The following is a 17,982-nucleotide window of genomic DNA, read 5'->3' as shown; positions in this document are numbered from 1 at the left end:
TTACATTGCCTAATCACGTAAAGCATTGTACTTACGAGGTTCCAAGTTGTTATTTGACAAGTGGGGAATACACTTCGGATCCCCTTCGGGTCGGGCTCTAACACCCCACTTATCAAATTCACAACTTGGAACCTCGGAAGTAATATACTATTGTGTACTATTGTATACTATTGTATAGATGCTTCTAGGTCTAATGCCTTTTACTGCTCAACTGGAATTGAATCAATATGATCAGATAGGAAGTTACGGCTCCGTTTAACTAAAAATAAAGTTCGTTACAATCAAAAACATCTTACCGCTTTTGCAGATACTAAAATTTACCTGGAATAAGAGTGGCCAATCGAAATTAATTTGACCAAAGTTAAGTGTAATGCGACGTAAATGCAACATTTTGGAGAATGTGAAGAGCTGTAAACTTATTGATAAAATTGTTGTATTGCTTGGTCAGCAATTCAACATTGACAAAGTGTTGTATTGCGTTGACTTGACCGAAATTGTTGAAAAAATTTCTTTTATTCAACGAAGGGCGAACGAAACGTGATACCGTTTACGATTCGTGACGAAACGTTTTACCGTTTACAATCATAGTGTGGACGAACAACGGGACAAAACAATGCTGTAAACAATATGACATTGTAGCTGAAGGCTTCATAAATGGAAAACTAGCGATGAGCGAAACAAGGCTGTATACTTTGTATACTACGATCTGATGGTTTTTACTTCGAAGTAGCTTTCCTTCATAGACCGAATTTTTTATCTGTAGATGGCAACCTTTTTAAGTAGACTTTCAGCACTTGTTCAATTGAAAGTTTTACAGCTGTCTTGGGAAGGGATCAGTGGAAACAACTGATGATGGCTAGATCACGCTAGTCGCTGACCGCCACTGAATCCCGAGGTCGAAACAGCGTCTCTGCTTCACTGTTTTTCACTTCACGTGATCAAGCTGGGTAAGGGAAGAGCTGTTTGCTCTGTTTGTTTGCTTTTTGACTCGCTTTAGTATTAATAGCCTCGCGCTGTGGATGAGTTCCAGTGTTGCATTTGGTCCGTTGCCAAATCGCAACGTAAAAAATACCGTATGCTCAGTAACAAGAGTATCAAATGATTCTGTATGCTCAGTAACAAGAGTATCAAATGATCCCAAAGTATACAGCCTTGGAGCGAAATCATCATTTTGAAAAATAATTTTGTTAAATTTCTTGAAATTGGGATAAATTTATAAAGCATAGCGTCCGTGGCGAAATATATGTAAATCGTAGTAATTATCGAGTTGGTTACTTCTCTTGATATGAAGACTGTCTTGCTTGAATATGTGCTGTTTACGAGTGTAGGAAGCTTATTATAGTTCGTTTCGAAGTGAAGACTATATATTTAACACCTCAAAACAAAACAAAAATCAAGTTTAAGACAATTCAGAATAATTTACATGTTTTTCATCGGCTTCGCCTCGGATCAACAAAATTCACAATAAAACATGACTTCATTTTTATCCCGAGTATAGTATAGTATTTTACCTCCTATGTAAATTCATTTTTCGCAGGAGTATCGAAAGAAAAAGAAAACAAAAAAAAATTCACTTTCGCCACACTTAAGAGGTAAAATAACTCTCATAATTACTTGTGGTTGGATACTTCGCCTTCGGTTCAGCATACAAACTCCACACTCGAAGGGAAGCTCAATAAACACACTAAAACGAGACTTTTCATCTTAATCCCGAGTTATATCACGGATTTTACATGCTGAAGGTGTTGAAAGACGAGCATGATTTATGAAAAGTACGGTTTGGTCGAGACAATTATGTCCGCAAGGATGGAATGTCTATTACTTCATTAGTTTCAACATTCATCTTTATTTTCGTCGACATGTGCTTTATCAATAAAATTGAAACATTACCTTGTTTTCGATTTCTGCATCATTAGTCTTTCTAAGGACTCTGTGAACGATAACCGCTGTATGTTTTGCCTAAAATGTTTCTATTTGAAGTGACTCAATTCTTATGTGAAGTTCATACCCTTGTGGTTAAAATTGAGCTCATAGATATTACAGTAAGAATCGATGCGGTATAAGCTATCATCCATGTTAGATTTAGTGACGATATTTTGTAAGCTTCCATTTCATAGTCAAATAACACCCTGCGTAACATTAGTTCATATCAAATTCAAAATTTTTTTATTAAAAATATATGTCGCTTATATTCACATGTATCTGCTAAATAATCCGAAAAGCACGTAAGTGAATATCACCATCAAAATGAAAAAGACTTCCGTAGAATAGATGTCGTTTAAAAGTGCTACGCTTTCGGTTAGCCTTTCATGTAAACCAATGAGAGTAGTTAACTTTTCTAGCACATACGACGGCTCTGAGGATCTATAAAATGTAGGCTTGCTGATGAACCTATAAAAAATTGAATTTCATTACAGTCGACGTCGGTGAAATTTAGACTTGAACTTGCTTCACCTGTTTCTCAGCTGGTCCACTCATACAAACATAAGGGCTTATAATACCGTACTACATGGGTTACTTAGTTACACGTACACGCGTGGTGATGGTTAAACCATATAAAGACGTATGAGCAGTTTTGTTTGGATGAGTGGACCAGGTGAACAACAGCTGAAGCAAATTCATGCATAAATTCCACTGACGTTTCCTGTACAATTTTCAAATCAAACTCTTTTCTACACTCAGAACAGTCATTCTGCTTTCTCTAACGACAGAATCAAACTAAGCGTACGTCTTTGTAAACAGGGTCCAAGGCCATTTGAATCTCGATTTCATTAGTGGCTTTTGTTGATTTCCATATTCCGCTTTACGGCGGTCCATCCATTCAGACATACTATGAACCGAAGAAAACTTTGATTTCTTTTTGAAAAGGTTTTTCTTATTCGGAATCGGTAGGTAATTAGTGTAGATGAGCTCCCTTGATGCTGACTCATCAATTACACTGTTGAGAAGATAAGTATCGTCGAATAACAACTGCCTCAAGATATTGTTGATGTCGTTGAATCGAACAAATACGAAAGAAACATTGCCAATAAATTCTACAGTAATAGCGTACATGCTGATGTTGGACAAGTAGATTGAAAAACAAATGCATGCCTTATGCATAGTATCAAATGGAACGTCTATCAAAAAATAAACTGTAAATCCAAACAACATTAGACCAGCGGTCATTCCTGCAATTGCTGATAACACCGAAGCTCTGAAATTGCAAGGGAAATATTTTAGGATGGTCATAACTCTTCTCACCAGACATTCGTACAGTTTTACGTCCCTATAACATAAATTCATCGAAAACTCATTCTTCAAAATCTGGTCGACTTCTGAAAATTGTTCGTTCACCGTCCATTTTTTGGTGATTTTAGTGCATGCTCGAAGTAAAAACCACAACGCCAACATTAGCGACACTTCTGTCTGAATGTAAATGCCATAGTTGAGAATGTTCGATTTGGTTGCCTTTGTAAATTTATTCGGATCGTGACTCAAGTAAATCAGAGCACATTCAGTAATTACCAGGGAAATTGTGAAAAACATTCCGGAAAAGGTAAACTTTTTCGCCGATCTCTTTAATGTGTAAAATATTGAAGAATAAAAATAGCACCGACCAAAAAACATTACCTTCTGAGGATGAGGTGCATACCCCATCATTTTGTTAAATTCATGGATTGGTCTTATAGCATCACAATAGTCATCCGACACTTCTGAAAACTATTTATTCTTTGGTTACTTTTTAAGGTGTGAATTGTTATCCGCCAAAAAACCCTAAAGGGTGAAAGTGTGACGCAAGTCCCTGTTTCTACTTACAAAATAACTGATATCGCTGAGGGTGACGCTTTCTGAGGCGAAAGTTTTAACAACAAAAAATTGACCCAAAAAATTTAACAAAGAAAATTTTATAAAAAATTGCGTCACAAGTGGCAGATGTTGAGGAAACTAATGTTAGGAAAATAGTTAAAACAGGGAAAAATATGACGTAATTTTTTCTAAAATTTTCTTTCTTAAATTTTTTGGGTCAATTTTTTGTTGATAAAACTTTCGCCTCAGAAAGCGTCACCCTCAGCGATATCAGTTATTTTGTAAGTAGAAACAGGGACTTGCGTCACACTTTCACCCTTTAGGGTTTTTTGGCGGATATCAGTTCTTTTGAAAGTTTATGGGTAAGGGTCACTAGTTTTGTAAGCATCTCATGTCGACAACAACTCAAATCCATCGAACAATCCGATGGAAGTTGGGAAGTGCCTGAGGAATCATCTCTCATCCCAAAATTTAGGAACCTCCGATGTCCGACACCTCACTTATATCGAAAACAACCTAAATCCATCGAAAAATCTGATGGAAGTTAGGAAGTGCCAGAGAAATCATCTGTCATCCCAAAATTTAGGAACCAACCTCGAAACACCTCACTTCTATCTAAAATAACTCTAATCCATCGAAAACACTGATGGAAGTAAGGAAGTGATAGAGGAATCATCTTTCATCCCAAAATTTAGGAACCAGCCTTGGAACACATCACGGATGACGAAAATAACACTTTTTTCCAACATTTACCAATAATTACTCATAATTCATAATTACTAGCTGAAAAAAAAAATCTTCTGACACACACAAAACACGCTGTTATTATTGTATGGAAACTTCCGGGAGTCCAAGCTCCCAAAAACGCTTGCATACCCCCATTTTTTAAAATCTTATTTTAATCTAGGGCCCGAGATTGACTTATAACCAAAATTTCAGGAAAATCGTAAGAAACGTTAAGGAGTTACGAAATCGTCCTTTTTCATAGGAACTAACTAACTAACGCAGCTAATTTGAGTTATCTAAAAATATGAAATGTTGCTTATTTTCATACAAAAATCAATATTTCGAAGTTCAATATATCGGCCAATTTTGAAGCTGCAGTAACGTCAGATAGCTCGTAGAACTCGTATGGATTCCTATATTCCAGAAATCTTAGTTTGGGGGCCATTCGAGCCAAGGGGGAGAAGTCAAAAAGTTGCTGTAAATATGCTCCGCCGTCCTCAAAAAAATGTTTGTAAACTTAGCTTACTAACATGCGGGCATGATTTTATGACATCGAATTTTGCACATTATGATGCTGAGTTGCTTAATGGTAAAAATGAGGATCTCATTCAAAAACTTGTCCCTAATTTGTGCCTAAACTGGAATTTTGCGCATACGATACGTTGCTTCTGGTTAACTTTCATATCTATTGCGTAATTTTAATTTAGAACCTTATAACAGGTATAACGGTAAAAAAAAGGCTCCAAAAGTGGGATCTGGTTCAGTCTATGAACATTTTGTCATCTCAGATAGATGGCAAAGATTAAAAAAAAATATCTTTCGTTCATTAAGAATACATAATCAAAGTCTGAAGAAACTTTGTTTCAATTACTTAGTAATTAAATTAAGTTTGGATGGAGCTTACGTATACTTATGTGTTTAGCATACAGTTCTGTAAAAAAATTTCCTCCACGATAATCAATTAATGAATTGTTGAAAAACAGCAATTGTTTCGCAAACAAACATTTCGAGTGGAATTCAGTGGTTTTTTCTTTAATTTTTAAATTCAATGCGTTAATATTCAGAGTAAATATTGAATGTAAAATACAAACGAAATTTTGAACGTACATAGTCGGAAATTAGTTTTTTCAATGCACGGAACATAGAGGCGCGATATATGTATTGCCACTATAAACTATTTCGACGAACTGAGGTTCCATTACTCAAATAAACAAATATTAGCTAATCAATTAAACGCATATGAATTGAATGTTAATTGATAAAATTATTCATTTATCGATAAGTTGTCAATTTCATTAAATATCCGATCGTAATTAAATGGGAAAAATGGTCCTCACTCACTTGTAAACTAACAAACAGTTCAGTGACAAATTTACCGGAGCGTAACCTAGATAAAATGAATTCAGAAAGTGTGGATTCGTATGACGTATTTTGGTGGGTGAATCTCTTTTCAAAAGTGTGTGGTTACTGTCCCCAAACATACAAAGTAAGATCATCCAATATTCGACTGTATTAAGCAAGCAAAAAAGTTATTTAGGAAGGGCTTTATCTCCCACGGATGACTATGTCAACTGTTATCGACCACGACTACAGAATTAAACGATGAGATCCAGTTATTTTGATTTTATTCTGTTAAAACTAATGAAGGAATAGATTTCTACCAAAACATTGAAACTACTAAGATCAAAAGAAGTAATAGACTCGATAATTATGACTCCACAAATATATCTGGCTTAATGTAGAATTATTGTAGAATTGATCAACCAAAAGATAATGCAAACGAATAAAATTACAGAGATCGATCAAAGTGTATGATTTGTCTGGTACTATCATCGCCATCATACTACTAATTCTGAAGATGGCTTTGTTTTGGGCTAACATTGATTCTCGACAATTCAGCAACATTACGAATTCTACGATGATGAATTATGGAATTTGGTTGCAATTGGTTGCTATCTTACTGATATCAATAGTCTTCACTGTCATAGGCCTACGAAAGTATGAACATAAATGGACTCTTTTAGAGAACTACAACGAAATAGACGATGAGTTCGTTGGTGTATTTCATGCGAAATTATTTAAGGCTGAAATGAAAAAGTTTGTGAACTGAAACTATTAGTCTCAATTTCCCCTTTAATTTTAATTTTTCACTTTAAGGTCCATATTTCATTTGATGATGTTCTCCGGAATCGGGTTAATAGCTATCCTTTGCTTAACATTTTATCTTCTCAGCGCTTTGGCTGTCGATATAATGAGTATAAGTCACATTGGACTTTCAGTCTTTATAGCGAATCTCAGCATTCTATCCGTGGAAAACCAGTTAAACTCCAACCAAATATTTGTACTGTCCAGGTACAGCGTAATCAATAACATTTTGCTGCAACTGTTATATGACAGTGCTGAAATGAAGCATCGAAACGTAATTGTTGGAGACGATATGCTGCGCCAAAAAGAATTTCAGTACACAAAATACCGAAATAATTTCCAACCAAAAAACATTTTACTACGCGACCAACTTGAGATCAACACAATAACGAAGAGCGAGGTGCTTCGACAGAAGAGAGTCGACTTAAGTAACCAAAAGAAGAAATTGGAAGAATCTCATAAAAAAAGCTCTTCGAAGTCGTGGTTTTCCACTCCTATGATTCTAATTGATAAAAAGTCGCAAGTTTTACTACTCTTTCATATACCCGAAACGATCACATTGTAACAGAGGTCTATTTTCTAGTCACTTCACTGAGTACACTTTTACCAAAGCTTCAACATCTGAAGAGATTCGAAACAAGTTGGACCGACTATTTATACTGCACGACAAACTTACTGATTGTGTTGATAGTTTAAATGATTTGTATGGCTTGGAAATGCAGCTCGTCACGTTGTACATTTTTGTGTACGTCGTTTTTGGATTGTTCTCCAGATTTTGGTGAGTATGGAAAATGTTAGATTGTGCAAGCAACGCATTTTCCTCGTACAATTAATGGGGAAACCTCAAAACAATATGATACTCGACGCTATTGATGTGCAGTGCATATCGGTGAAGTTATGCATTTTTTAGACATTATTGCTAAATTAATGAAAGTTTAGTGCACCGCAAATGTGGCTGACTAATCATTCCACAAACTGGTACAAACTGGCAGCAAATGGCAATGGATCGTACGAAATGGAAAGAAGTTGGAGAGGCCTACATTCAGTAGCGGATAGAAACAGGCTGAAAAAGAAGAAGAAGAAGAAGAAGAATCATTCCACACTTGTAGATGTCGTTCTCAGTATGGTTTACGAAGACTGTGGGGATTTATTGAATACTAGACTAGGTATACTCAGAACGACATCTACAAGTGAGGTAGAAAGACTGAAGAAGAACTGGCACCCACATTTCTTTGATATCCGAAAGTCGAGATTAGACAAACAATTTCAGGTGTTCTTTCAACCCTCAGTAAGAACTTTCATTATTTTAGTGTTTGGATGAACTATCAATACGAGGCCGCTAACATTGCAACCATTTGCTTGTATTGGATGTGTGTTTATGTTCACACATTGATTTTTAACATATTCACTGGTACGGTTCTAGTCGATAGAGCTAAAGAGACCGCACTAATTTTGCATCGGATTATGTGTGCCACATCTGATACGGAAGTTTTGGAAAAACTCTATCAAATATCCGAAATGCTGTATTCGCGACAACCGGTTCGTCGAAAAGAAAATTCTTTGTCCTGGTTTTAATTGCTATTTTCTCGTAGGTTCCTGGCTGTGGTCTAATTGAATGGGATTGGAAATATTTGTCGTCGGTAAGACATTCTAATGGAATCACTGCTGGGAATTAGAGGTGAGCGGGCCGAGGTTTTTTCAAAGCCCGACCCGACTCGAGCCCGACCCGACCCGAGCCCGACCCGAATCGATTTTTAAAACCCGAGAACCCGAAACCCGACAGATATTGAAACCCGGCCCGACCTGAACCCTACCCGAATTAAATTTTTGAGACCCGATAACCCGAAACTTGACAGATACTGAGACCCGAACGATACTTAAACGCGCTAAAATCGAAAATTATTTGGAAAACGAAGAACAAAAATCATTTTGAAACAGTTTCTTGAATTTCTTCCAAGAAAAACGAAATTGACTAAGTTAGATCCACTTTTAAGTGTCCAACGCCGTGACTTTACATAGAAAATTTTAATTCGGGTCGGTTTTGGATTTTAAATTTGAAACCCGGCCCGACCCGAACCCGACCCGAATTGAATTTTGGAAACCCGAGCAACCCGAAGCCCGTTACAATTGAATCGGGTTCGGGTTCGGGCCAACTTCGGGCAGCCCGCTCACCTCTACTGGGAATCCTACGCCGAGCGTGGTTCCTACTCTAAGCCAATAATTTCGTGTCCAACTATACATTTTCCAGTTGTGATTTCGATCTAGAGTAATTTCGAAAAAAATGAAAATTGGAAATGGGTGCGAACTCGATCTACAATTAGAGACTTTGAAATAAGTGATAGAATGATATGTTTTGTTACAGTTGGTTTTCAGATGATCCACTCATACAAATAAAAGTGCTTAAGACTGTTTATACGGGTGAGATAGTCACACGCAATTTTGTATGTGTTAGTGGACCAGCTGAAAAACAGTTGAAACGGAATGAGTCACTAAGTTCAAAGTCGCCGACCTTAGGGTGTCCCAAACTAAATCGAGTTCTTACCCATTTCCAATTTTCAGTTTCTCGAAAAACACACTAAATCGACCTCGCAACCACTTCTCGATTTATTTCAGGATGTACGAAGAGTTATAAAAAATATGAGCACGAGATCTCTATCCTTGACGCGAGATTCCTACGTCTTTATCTTCTCTTTTAATTTGAATTAAAATATAAATTTCAGTTGATCGGTGGAGTGTTTATGTATCTTCTAATACTGATTCAGTTCCATGTCAGCTCTCTGTAAATTAAATGAACACGACGAACGACTCAACTGATTGTTTAACGAGTGAAGAAGCAAAAGGTTTACAGACTAAATAAATTTGATTTTTTTTTATTTAAAATGAAAAATATTTCGCACATCAAAAGTCGCACATTTTAAGCAAGCAATTCAGAAAATGGTTGATTGTGTAATATTGCTGTGTATAAACCTCTAAGTGCATATAGTTGCAGTTTCTTGTTTAAAGAAATATTTTGTTTACTCTTTATTTGGGTCAGGCTTTAATAAATAAAAGTAAAGAAAATAAATATTTGCTTACTGGTAGTCGATTACACATCTAGAAACATCATCACGAATATTTTTCGCAACTTATTTCAATTATGCAACTCAAATTTGGTACAGGTGTTGCATTCAACGTGTGCAACTCCGCCTAACACCACAAACTTTTTCAATAGAAATGCAATTAGGTACGCAACACCAGCATAAAAACCAACATTCGCCACCGAATCGATCCAATACATAATGCGAAGTTTTTGCCTTGCCGCTGGCAATGTGGAATCATCAAGCTTAAGGATGAACTTCCGGGATCCGGACAACCAATCTTTCACATAATCCAAATAGTCGATTTTCGTCGCATCAAAATCGAATGTAAATTTGTCGGACGGTGATAAATTCTCGTACAATGATTTGTAATTGTTGTTTTCCCAGTACCACTGTCGCTTCAAGAAATACGAAATGATGTTCAAAGACGTGAAAATTTTCCTTTGAATTTTCGTTAGCCAAGGTTTTTTGCCAGTAATGATGCACATTAAATCGATGAACAGGGCCGGTATGAATTGCAAAAAAATGAATCGACACAAATATAGAACGGTGTTTGGTTCCATTTTGCCGCCAGGATACCACAGTATTTTCTCCGATGGAAATTCTACGTATGCCTTTAATGAACGTAATTACACTTAAAATGGGGAAACTGAAAAATGAAACTCCGAAGCAAATTTTACCTTTTTTCCAACTTCCAAAAAATCATTCCACGATATTGGTGCTTCGGAACTGGTCGTGCAATTGTATACGGGACAGTCGTTACATTTATTCCGACCCACAAATGCAGCGGCTACAATGAAAGAATTCACAGCAAAGTCGACTGGAAGCATGTCGGGAATAACCGAACCACTCCCATAAACGGTTCGAAGAATTCCCGTACCAGCTGCCACACAAATAGAAATTGGTCCATTTAAACTGTCAACCCAACCAGGATATGGTTCCTTAAATGAGGGTGTAACTGTGGCAAATTTCATGAAATTAGAACTAATGAAACGAACACTCCCCACTGAATTTAAGTTGAAATTTACGAAAGAAATGAATTAATTCGGACCGTTGTACCACACGTTCAACAATTCACTTTCATTTTCGGATTTAAGAACCTACCTAAAGATGGTCGGACAATTGTCACAGGAACAGTGTCCCTGGCATCGTATACAATTTTCTCTGCTAAATTTTTCGAAAATACATAAGTGTTCGGAAACTGCCTCCTCACTGCCTTTTCGATGCTTTGCCAGATATCCCTCCCTTCATTTTCGGATGCTTCAATAATTGTGTTATAATCCATAATGGGCTCGTAGACGATTTCCTGGACATTTTTAACATTTGTGTTGGAAAATGCCGTCGAAACATGAACAAATGCTTCCAGGCTTTTCATTTTCTTAGCCAATTCCAACAATTGCTGTGTTCCTCTAGCATTTAATGTAACCGCAAATTTGAGTGTCTCATCGAATCGTACCGACGCGGCACAGTGGAATAGAACATTCACATCATTCGTTAACAGTTTCACGTCGTCATCCGATAGTTTCAAATTTTTGGCACTCATATCACCGACGACCAGATGTATTTTATCCATAGCCGATGGATTTTCCTTTTTAATTATGTCGAAAATTGCACTTTTATTGAATTTGTCAAATTTTGTCGCTGCATCACATTCACTATTCGCTCGTAACATAATGTACATTTTGCCCATATCCTTGCAGTCGCGTAACAATTTTTCGATCAAAACTTTACCGAGATATCCCGTTGCACCAGTCACGAAAACATTTTTCTTCGCATAAAAGCTCTTAATATCACCCTTCGAATCACTCGCCATATTCACGAATATTTCGTTACGGTAGCCGAATCACTTGTGGTTGGATATTTAAAATCGGATGTTCTGTGACCAGCATTGGTAGCTGAACTAATATTTTTCAGTTTATTACACATAAAAAGAATGTCCAACGAAACTTCAGACCTCAATAATTTTATGCACTCACTCAGCAATATTTTTGCTTCGCTTTGTCGAACGATTCTCACTTTAATGTTTACTAATAATTTCCAGTCATATTAAATACGTTTTCACATTTCATCGTATTCCATACAACGTGTTAAACCAACTGATTCTTTTTGAATATTTTCGGATTTTTTCAGCTTTAAATTGGCATTGGGGATTTTGGAAAGAATCAAAAGATTTTTTATTTTAAATTAATTCTATTTACCAATCGTTTATGCGATTTAACGGTCGACATTAAATTTTAATTATTCGAGAGTTATTTGATTAGCATACTGATTGTGAGGTGATGATGAAAAGATTTTCCGAAAAACGTTCGCCTAAAACAAAAGTAGCGAATGAAATCCCATCAGAGTTTGGTAATCTAACTCATTGTACTCGATCCGTATCTTTAATCTTCACAGACAGGCACATCAATTGCTTTGATATAGCAATTTTCAGCGGGTTGAATCTTTTACTTCAATAACGTCAACATACATTTGCTAAATCAGACCAAATTAAGACCAATTGTTTGTTTTTTCGCCATCATTGTCAATAACAGATGAAGGTGACATTATCATATGTATCCGTTTTTTGCGATTTAGTCTGGAGTCCATCAGACTCCTTCAATTTCTTTAACATTTTTTTGCATTGCTAATCATATAATGTTATCGATACCTAACTAGTATGCCCTCAAACAGCAAACTGTTTTACTGTGTAACATGTAACTGTTTAAAAAATGAAGTAATAGATTTCGCATATATTGAAACTTGTTAGATCAAAAAGCAATAGGACCGATAATAAGACTTACTGATATGCTTGCCATATGTGAAAAGTTAAGAACATTTTTTTTCTTCAATGTAAAACTTAGTCTTTTCATTAAATATAATTGATGAGTAGGTTTTATTGCTAAATGAACTTTTTGCTCACCCTGTGCATAACACACAATGTGTACCCATTACTCCCACACATTCTGTCATTAAGTACATATCAAATACTGCAATGTAAATAAAACCAAATTATTCAATTGAAAAACCTGATCTTCGTGGATATTATTTTAATTGTATTGAATCGCCCTAAGAGCTTCGACAGACAAGTTCCATGTTGATATAAAACGTAATTTCCGTCTTTACTATTAACTCTTTTTTCACCATTGACGTTAACGCTATCTTTTTAAGTCGTTCTTAGTTGCCATTTGTCATCATTTGCTGTGCATTTTTAGCCCCGTACGAAGTACTGGGGCTTATAAGATTAATATGCCGTTTGTAACACGTCGAATTGGAAGCAGACAGTAAGGGCAAAGCATTTGGTTATGTTCATAGATGACGAATCCGCAATAAAAAAAATGTCCGTCCGTCCGTCCGTCCGTCTGTGACCCCTCTAGCTTGAGTAAATCACAACCTTTTTCAAAATTATTTTTTTCCCCGACTGGTATCGACAAAAGTAAGGTCAAGTTCGAAAATGGGCATGGTAGGGTCGGCCAGGGACTAAACTAAGGAACATCGCAGGTGGGAATTTTCCCACCTGCGCCACTCTAATTCCCACCTGCGAATCCAGATCTGCCCACAAGAAAAATTACAATTATCTAACTTGAAATAGTCAAATGAATGTAATTTTAATACAAATTTTGCATGCGGCGCATTGAACCTAGTTGGAAAATGACAATGGCATTGCCGATATTCGTTTTTTTTAAATCTTTTATCATCATTTAGATGGAGATACAGATACAGAATCAAAGTATTTCACATTTGTAGCTTTCACTTTCCTAAAAACTAAAAAAAATGGAAAGAAAATAGGGTTGGCATGTAAAAAGTGACACTAAAGGAACTAAATCATTCGAAAGGTCTTGGCCTAGAACTACTTTCAGTGGAGTGGCGTATGAAACTCCAAAATGGAGTTATTAAAAAAAATGTGAATTTTGTTTCTCATTTATTTCTCTCTTTAACGTAAAAATCGGTAGAAATTCTCAAAAAATGTCTGTAAACATCCGAGATTTTTTCAGATTTTTTGGACCCCTATTTAACGATGAAAAAATTCAATGATTTTTTTCCATATGCTAGACAAAAGTGCTACTACCGTTTTTGGTCACTTGATTTGTCTTCATGGAATGTGCCTACATTATGTAATTTACTCAGATTTTTTTTTAATGGCGGAACACACTCTCATTTAACGAAGAATATTTGAAAAAATATTTTTACCTCTAAGTAGGGGTCCAAAAATTCTGCAAAAATTTCAGATGTTACAGACGTTACTTGAGAATTTTTTCAGAATTTTCAGTTACATCCATCGAGAGATATAAATTATAGACAAAACTCACCCTCATACCCAAAAACTCACCACTATTGTGATTTTTAGGGCTGATATTCTACCAAAAACACCTTTTAGTCCAGTAGACCGATAATAATCTGCAATTTTCTGGAATTTGATTTTTAGGTCATATTGTGGACGCATTTTCCACAGGTAAAAATACACCCCTAACATGACCGAAAAATTAAATTCCAGAAAATTGCAGATTATTATCAGGTATGATCGGCAACTTGACTAGACTTTACATTTTGACATTTTGAATGATTTTTTGGATGAAAGACCCTAGACTTACGGTCAGGGGAATAATTCCCTTTAAATCGTAATAGTACATTTCGTACCTAGGACCTAGGTCTTTTTTAGGGTGTGAGAAGTTCCCAGACAGAGCCGAAGGCGAAGACGAAGTCGCACGTTTCGGGTCCTAGGTATCAAATGGTTATTTGTGTACCTGTTTCGGACGATTGATTTTAGGCAATTTCGCGGATTGTAGGCCGAACGAAGTGACAAACAGGTGCATATAAAAGTTTTCATGCAGAGGGCCGGAAACCCGAGAAAATTCGAAAAATTGCCCTCATTTTCGGCCCCGAAGCATGAAAAATATATTTACGTCAACGTCCTGAACTAGGGGGGTCCAGAATCGTATGGGAAAATAAAAGTTTCGAGAAAGTTGGCGGACCCCGGGGAAAACGAACCTATATGACCCACTGATAAAAAATGTATATGGGGCCGATGTGATCCGAGTTGATTTATGGGTCGCTCAAGGACGAAATATGTGAAAAACCACGAAAATGAGGGTTAAAGAAAAATTGAACGTAACTAACAGATGCTTAGGTCACTTCTTAAGGTGAGTTGGATTATTTCACTTCAGAATAATCCAAAGAGACCGATTTAATGATTTGTAAGTGCATTCGCATCTCCCAAGTCAGTCAAAGTTTCCCAATCTGTTCACCCAGTCTTTGGGTTCTTCCAAAACATTTATGGGATGTGCATCGGATATATTCGTATCTAACGAGAGCTTATGGCATAAGCTTTCATCGCAAAAAGAAATTTTTTTGAAAACAATTTTTTGAAGCTATATAGAAATCGATTTTGGTGCAAAAATGTCAGGGTCGTGAACTCTGACAATTTTCAAATGACTGTTACGTCAAGACACCAACTTGAAACTTATTGTGTGTGGGCTCGTTAGAAAGCCACTGTCATTACCTTTACAACGACACCTAACACTTAATTTTAAGAGTGACTTCGCTTGACTTTGTATTACTTGGAAATTATCTGTCGATTTTTGTATATATCAATATTGTTAGGTGTGCCCAGACGATATAAAAATTCCAAAAAATTAAAACAACGCATTTTTGTTGCTCTTGCATCTAATCTAAGTTGTCTGGACCAAAAAAGTTTGATATTGTCGCTAAAAAATTTTTTCCATAGAAAGTAATGGAAAAAATGTATGGAAAATAACAGCGTTTTTTCACATATTTCGTCCTTGAGCTACCCATAAACCAACTCGGATCGCATCGGCCCCATATACAATTTTTATCAGGAGGCCATAAAGGTTTGTCTTTCTCGGGGTCCGACAACTTCCTCGACACTTTGATTTTTTGGACCCCCCTACTGAACGCATGATATTAATTTTGGATAAAAATTTTTACTTTGGCGCCCAAGATTTTGTGTTTAGGCGCCCCTTCGAAAAGTTTCCCACCTGCACAGAAATCCTTATTTTAGTCCCTGGGGTCGGCCCTTACATAGCTAGGGCCCTATAGGTGTTTTTCAGTCTTTCGACGATATTTACCGAAATACGCACGCAATAGCTGCTTGTGATATATCAAATGAAAGGTATTGACGAGTAGAACAAAGTTGCTGAACATTGTTTTTGGGTAAGATGCAACGTGGGCTTGTTGGGAGGGCTCAAAGGTCGTTACTCGGCCCTAAGTGTTTTTTGCACATAAATCGAGTAAATCTCATCCGATTTTGCCAGATTTACTTTTTTATGGAAGGTAATTGAATACCGAAAAGAATGTGGCGAAAAAAGTTTCAAATTTGAGCCCTCGGACTAAGGCCGCTACTCGGCCCTAAGTGTTTTTTGCACATAAATCGAGTAAATCTCATCCGATTTTGCTAGTTTTTGTTTCATTTGAGAGATAATTGAATAACGAATAGAATGATGGCGAAAAAAGTTTCAAATTTGGGCCCTTGGACTAAGGCCGCTACTCGGCCCTAAGTGTTTTTTGCACATAAATCGAGTAAATCTCATCCGATTTTGCTAGTTTTTGCTTCATTAGAGAGATAATTGAATGCCGAATAGAATGATGGCAAAAAAAGTTTCAAATTTGGGCCCTTGGACTAAGGCCACTACTCGGCCCGAAGTGTTTTTTTGCACATAAATCGAGTAAATCGAGTAAATCTCATCCGATTTTGCTAGATTTAGTTTTTTATGGAAGGTAGTTGAATACAAGGAGAACGTGGTGAAAAAAGTTTCAAATTTGGGCCGCTTTGTGGCCTTATGTGGTTTTTGCTCATAAATCGAGAATATTTCATCAAACTTTGCTTTGTTTCGTTTGAAAATTGAAAGAAAATTGATAAAAAAGTTGTAAATTCGGATTCCTAAAATTACATCGTAAACTTTTGTTTTACACTTGAGAAGTACTTCGTACGGGCTTTTGTAATTGCGCTAAGCGCAATTTTAAAGATGAACACTTACAGTTAATTTGCAAAAATAGGCAATAATGTCAAGTACGCAATAAGGTTACGGCAGCACTTTGATAACGGACGAATAAGGGTTACGGGCTTATTAGGGCTACGGTCGTATAATGGTTTCGGGCAAAATAGGTTTACGGGTAGTACGGGGCTCAGTCGCAGCAAACGCTCCGACTGTTCTGATGCCTTGTTTTTAAAGGTAAACAAGTCGTTGCAAAGTGAAATTTTAAAATATTTGATCGACAAGCACACACATGTGGATGTCAACACTTTTGTAAATACAGGACTTCCTTCCTCTTTAAGGAGAATTTTTGTGTAATTAGACTTTGATGTTCTGGTTTAATTAAAATTAAAATTTGGAACCACGGTGATTAGGCAATGTATATTAGGCACATTACAGTAACACGTTAAATTACAAAAATGTACTTAGTAATTCAGTCAGTCCTGACCTGACACCTGGCCCACCCAAATTGTGGGGCTTAGTGTAGCTACATAAATATGGTTTAATTTTATAATAGGGAAACTGATTTCAGACTCAGGAAGAAATTGTTTAAGTCAACTTTAGGACCTTTCAAATCAACACTATGGTTTGTGTTTAATTTAGTTTAATATCTCAGCATTTTTACACAAGAGTTACTGGAATTTGCACACAGAATTGTAGTAGGGGAGGATCGGAGTTCATCAAAACTCTGACGTTGGCACTTACCTACAATAAATAATAATTGCAAATGGAAAATTTGTGAAGGTTAAGCAATAGTCTCACCGCTGGCAAAGTAGTTGGAATATTCAAATAAAACCGGGTTGTAATTTCGTCACGGAATACTGTAGGGCAGTACCCGCGAATGAGGTTATCGCACGCATTACCGTTGAAAGTCATACCTGTTCCTAAGTCATTACTAAGTATTTGAATCCAAAATGGCAAGGCAGAAGATGATATTCCTATTTTTTATTGCACAAATAAAATCATTCGTTTATTATCAAATAATGAAAAAGGTAGGTGATGCTAATCAATGAATATACAAACCAGGTATGGTCTGTTCATACAAACCGGAGGAAATAGTGATTTCATATAAACAAACTCACCTTTCAATGGAAATCATTGAGAGGTGAGTTTCTTTATATGAAATCGCTATTTCCTCCACTTCATACAAATTTTGACATTAGTCCATACCTATAGAGTATACTTTCATTGATACTAATGATACAGTTGGTCCAACAGATTTTAAAATGAAAAATGAAACAAATGTGAATAAAAATTGAAAATCGTAAAACGAATAC

General features: G+C 36.3%; 3 protein-coding genes across 3 annotated transcripts; 1 reads left to right on the top strand and 2 right to left on the bottom strand.

Annotated features, from left to right (window-relative positions):
* Positions 1-190: 190 nt before the first annotated feature.
* On the bottom strand, positions 191-3,731 carry LOC119073214. Its single transcript, XM_037178525.1, has 8 exons — positions 3,613-3,731; positions 3,257-3,558; positions 2,729-3,196; positions 2,197-2,391; positions 2,009-2,129; positions 1,891-1,959; positions 322-408; positions 191-259 (listed from the first exon to the last, which is right to left on the bottom strand). Exons 1-8 carry the CDS (start codon positions 3,640-3,642, stop codon positions 191-193), a joined length of 1,341 nt encoding a protein of 446 aa, XP_037034420.1. The 5' UTR covers positions 3,643-3,731.
* Positions 3,732-5,879: 2,148 nt separating this feature from the next.
* Positions 5,880-7,627, top strand: LOC119073940. The gene is made up of 3 exons (XM_037179814.1): positions 5,880-6,001; positions 6,311-6,612; positions 6,673-7,627. Exons 1-3 carry the CDS (start codon positions 5,912-5,914, stop codon positions 7,223-7,225), a joined length of 945 nt encoding a protein of 314 aa, XP_037035709.1. The 5' UTR covers positions 5,880-5,911; the 3' UTR covers positions 7,226-7,627.
* Positions 7,628-9,519: 1,892 nt separating this feature from the next.
* On the bottom strand, positions 9,520-11,833 carry LOC119073939 (fatty acyl-CoA reductase 1-like). The gene is made up of 3 exons (XM_037179813.1): positions 10,842-11,833; positions 10,418-10,695; positions 9,520-10,351 (listed from the first exon to the last, which is right to left on the bottom strand). Exons 1-3 carry the CDS (start codon positions 11,548-11,550, stop codon positions 9,791-9,793), a joined length of 1,548 nt encoding a protein of 515 aa, XP_037035708.1. The 5' UTR covers positions 11,551-11,833; the 3' UTR covers positions 9,520-9,790.
* Between the last annotated feature and the right edge of the window lie 6,149 nt (positions 11,834-17,982).

This window comes from Bradysia coprophila, unplaced genomic scaffold, assembly GCF_014529535.1.
Source record: "Bradysia coprophila strain Holo2 unplaced genomic scaffold, BU_Bcop_v1 contig_138, whole genome shotgun sequence".
Lineage (NCBI taxonomy): Eukaryota > Metazoa > Arthropoda > Insecta > Diptera > Sciaridae > Bradysia > Bradysia coprophila.
This window is presented reverse-complemented; position numbering and strand designations above follow the sequence as displayed.

Coding starts and splice junctions, on each gene's coding strand:
- LOC119073940 (XM_037179814.1), top strand. CDS start 5,912: ATGAATTCAGAAAGTGTGGATTCGTATGACGTATTTTGGTGGGTGAAT. Junction 6,002..6,310: donor ACTGTCCCCAAACATACAAA/GTAAGATCATCC, acceptor ATAAAATTACAG/AGATCGATCAAAGTGTATGA. Junction 6,613..6,672: donor TTTAAGGCTGAAATGAAAAA/GTTTGTGAACTG, acceptor TTTCACTTTAAG/GTCCATATTTCATTTGATGA.
- LOC119073939 (XM_037179813.1), bottom strand. CDS start 11,550: ATGGCGAGTGATTCGAAGGGTGATATTAAGAGCTTTTATGCGAAGAAA. Junction 10,696..10,841: donor AATTGTCCGACCATCTTTAG/GTAGGTTCTTAA, acceptor AATTTGCCACAG/TTACACCCTCATTTAAGGAA. Junction 10,352..10,417: donor TTTTGGAAGTTGGAAAAAAG/GTAAAATTTGCT, acceptor CGTTCATTAAAG/GCATACGTAGAATTTCCATC.
- LOC119073214 (XM_037178525.1), bottom strand. CDS start 3,642: ATGATGGGGTATGCACCTCATCCTCAGAAG. Junction 2,130..2,196: donor GGATTATTTAGCAGATACAT/GTGAATATAAGC, acceptor AATGTTACGCAG/GGTGTTATTTGACTATGAAA. Junction 1,960..2,008: donor GCTCAATTTTAACCACAAGG/GTATGAACTTCA, acceptor GAAACATTTTAG/GCAAAACATACAGCGGTTAT.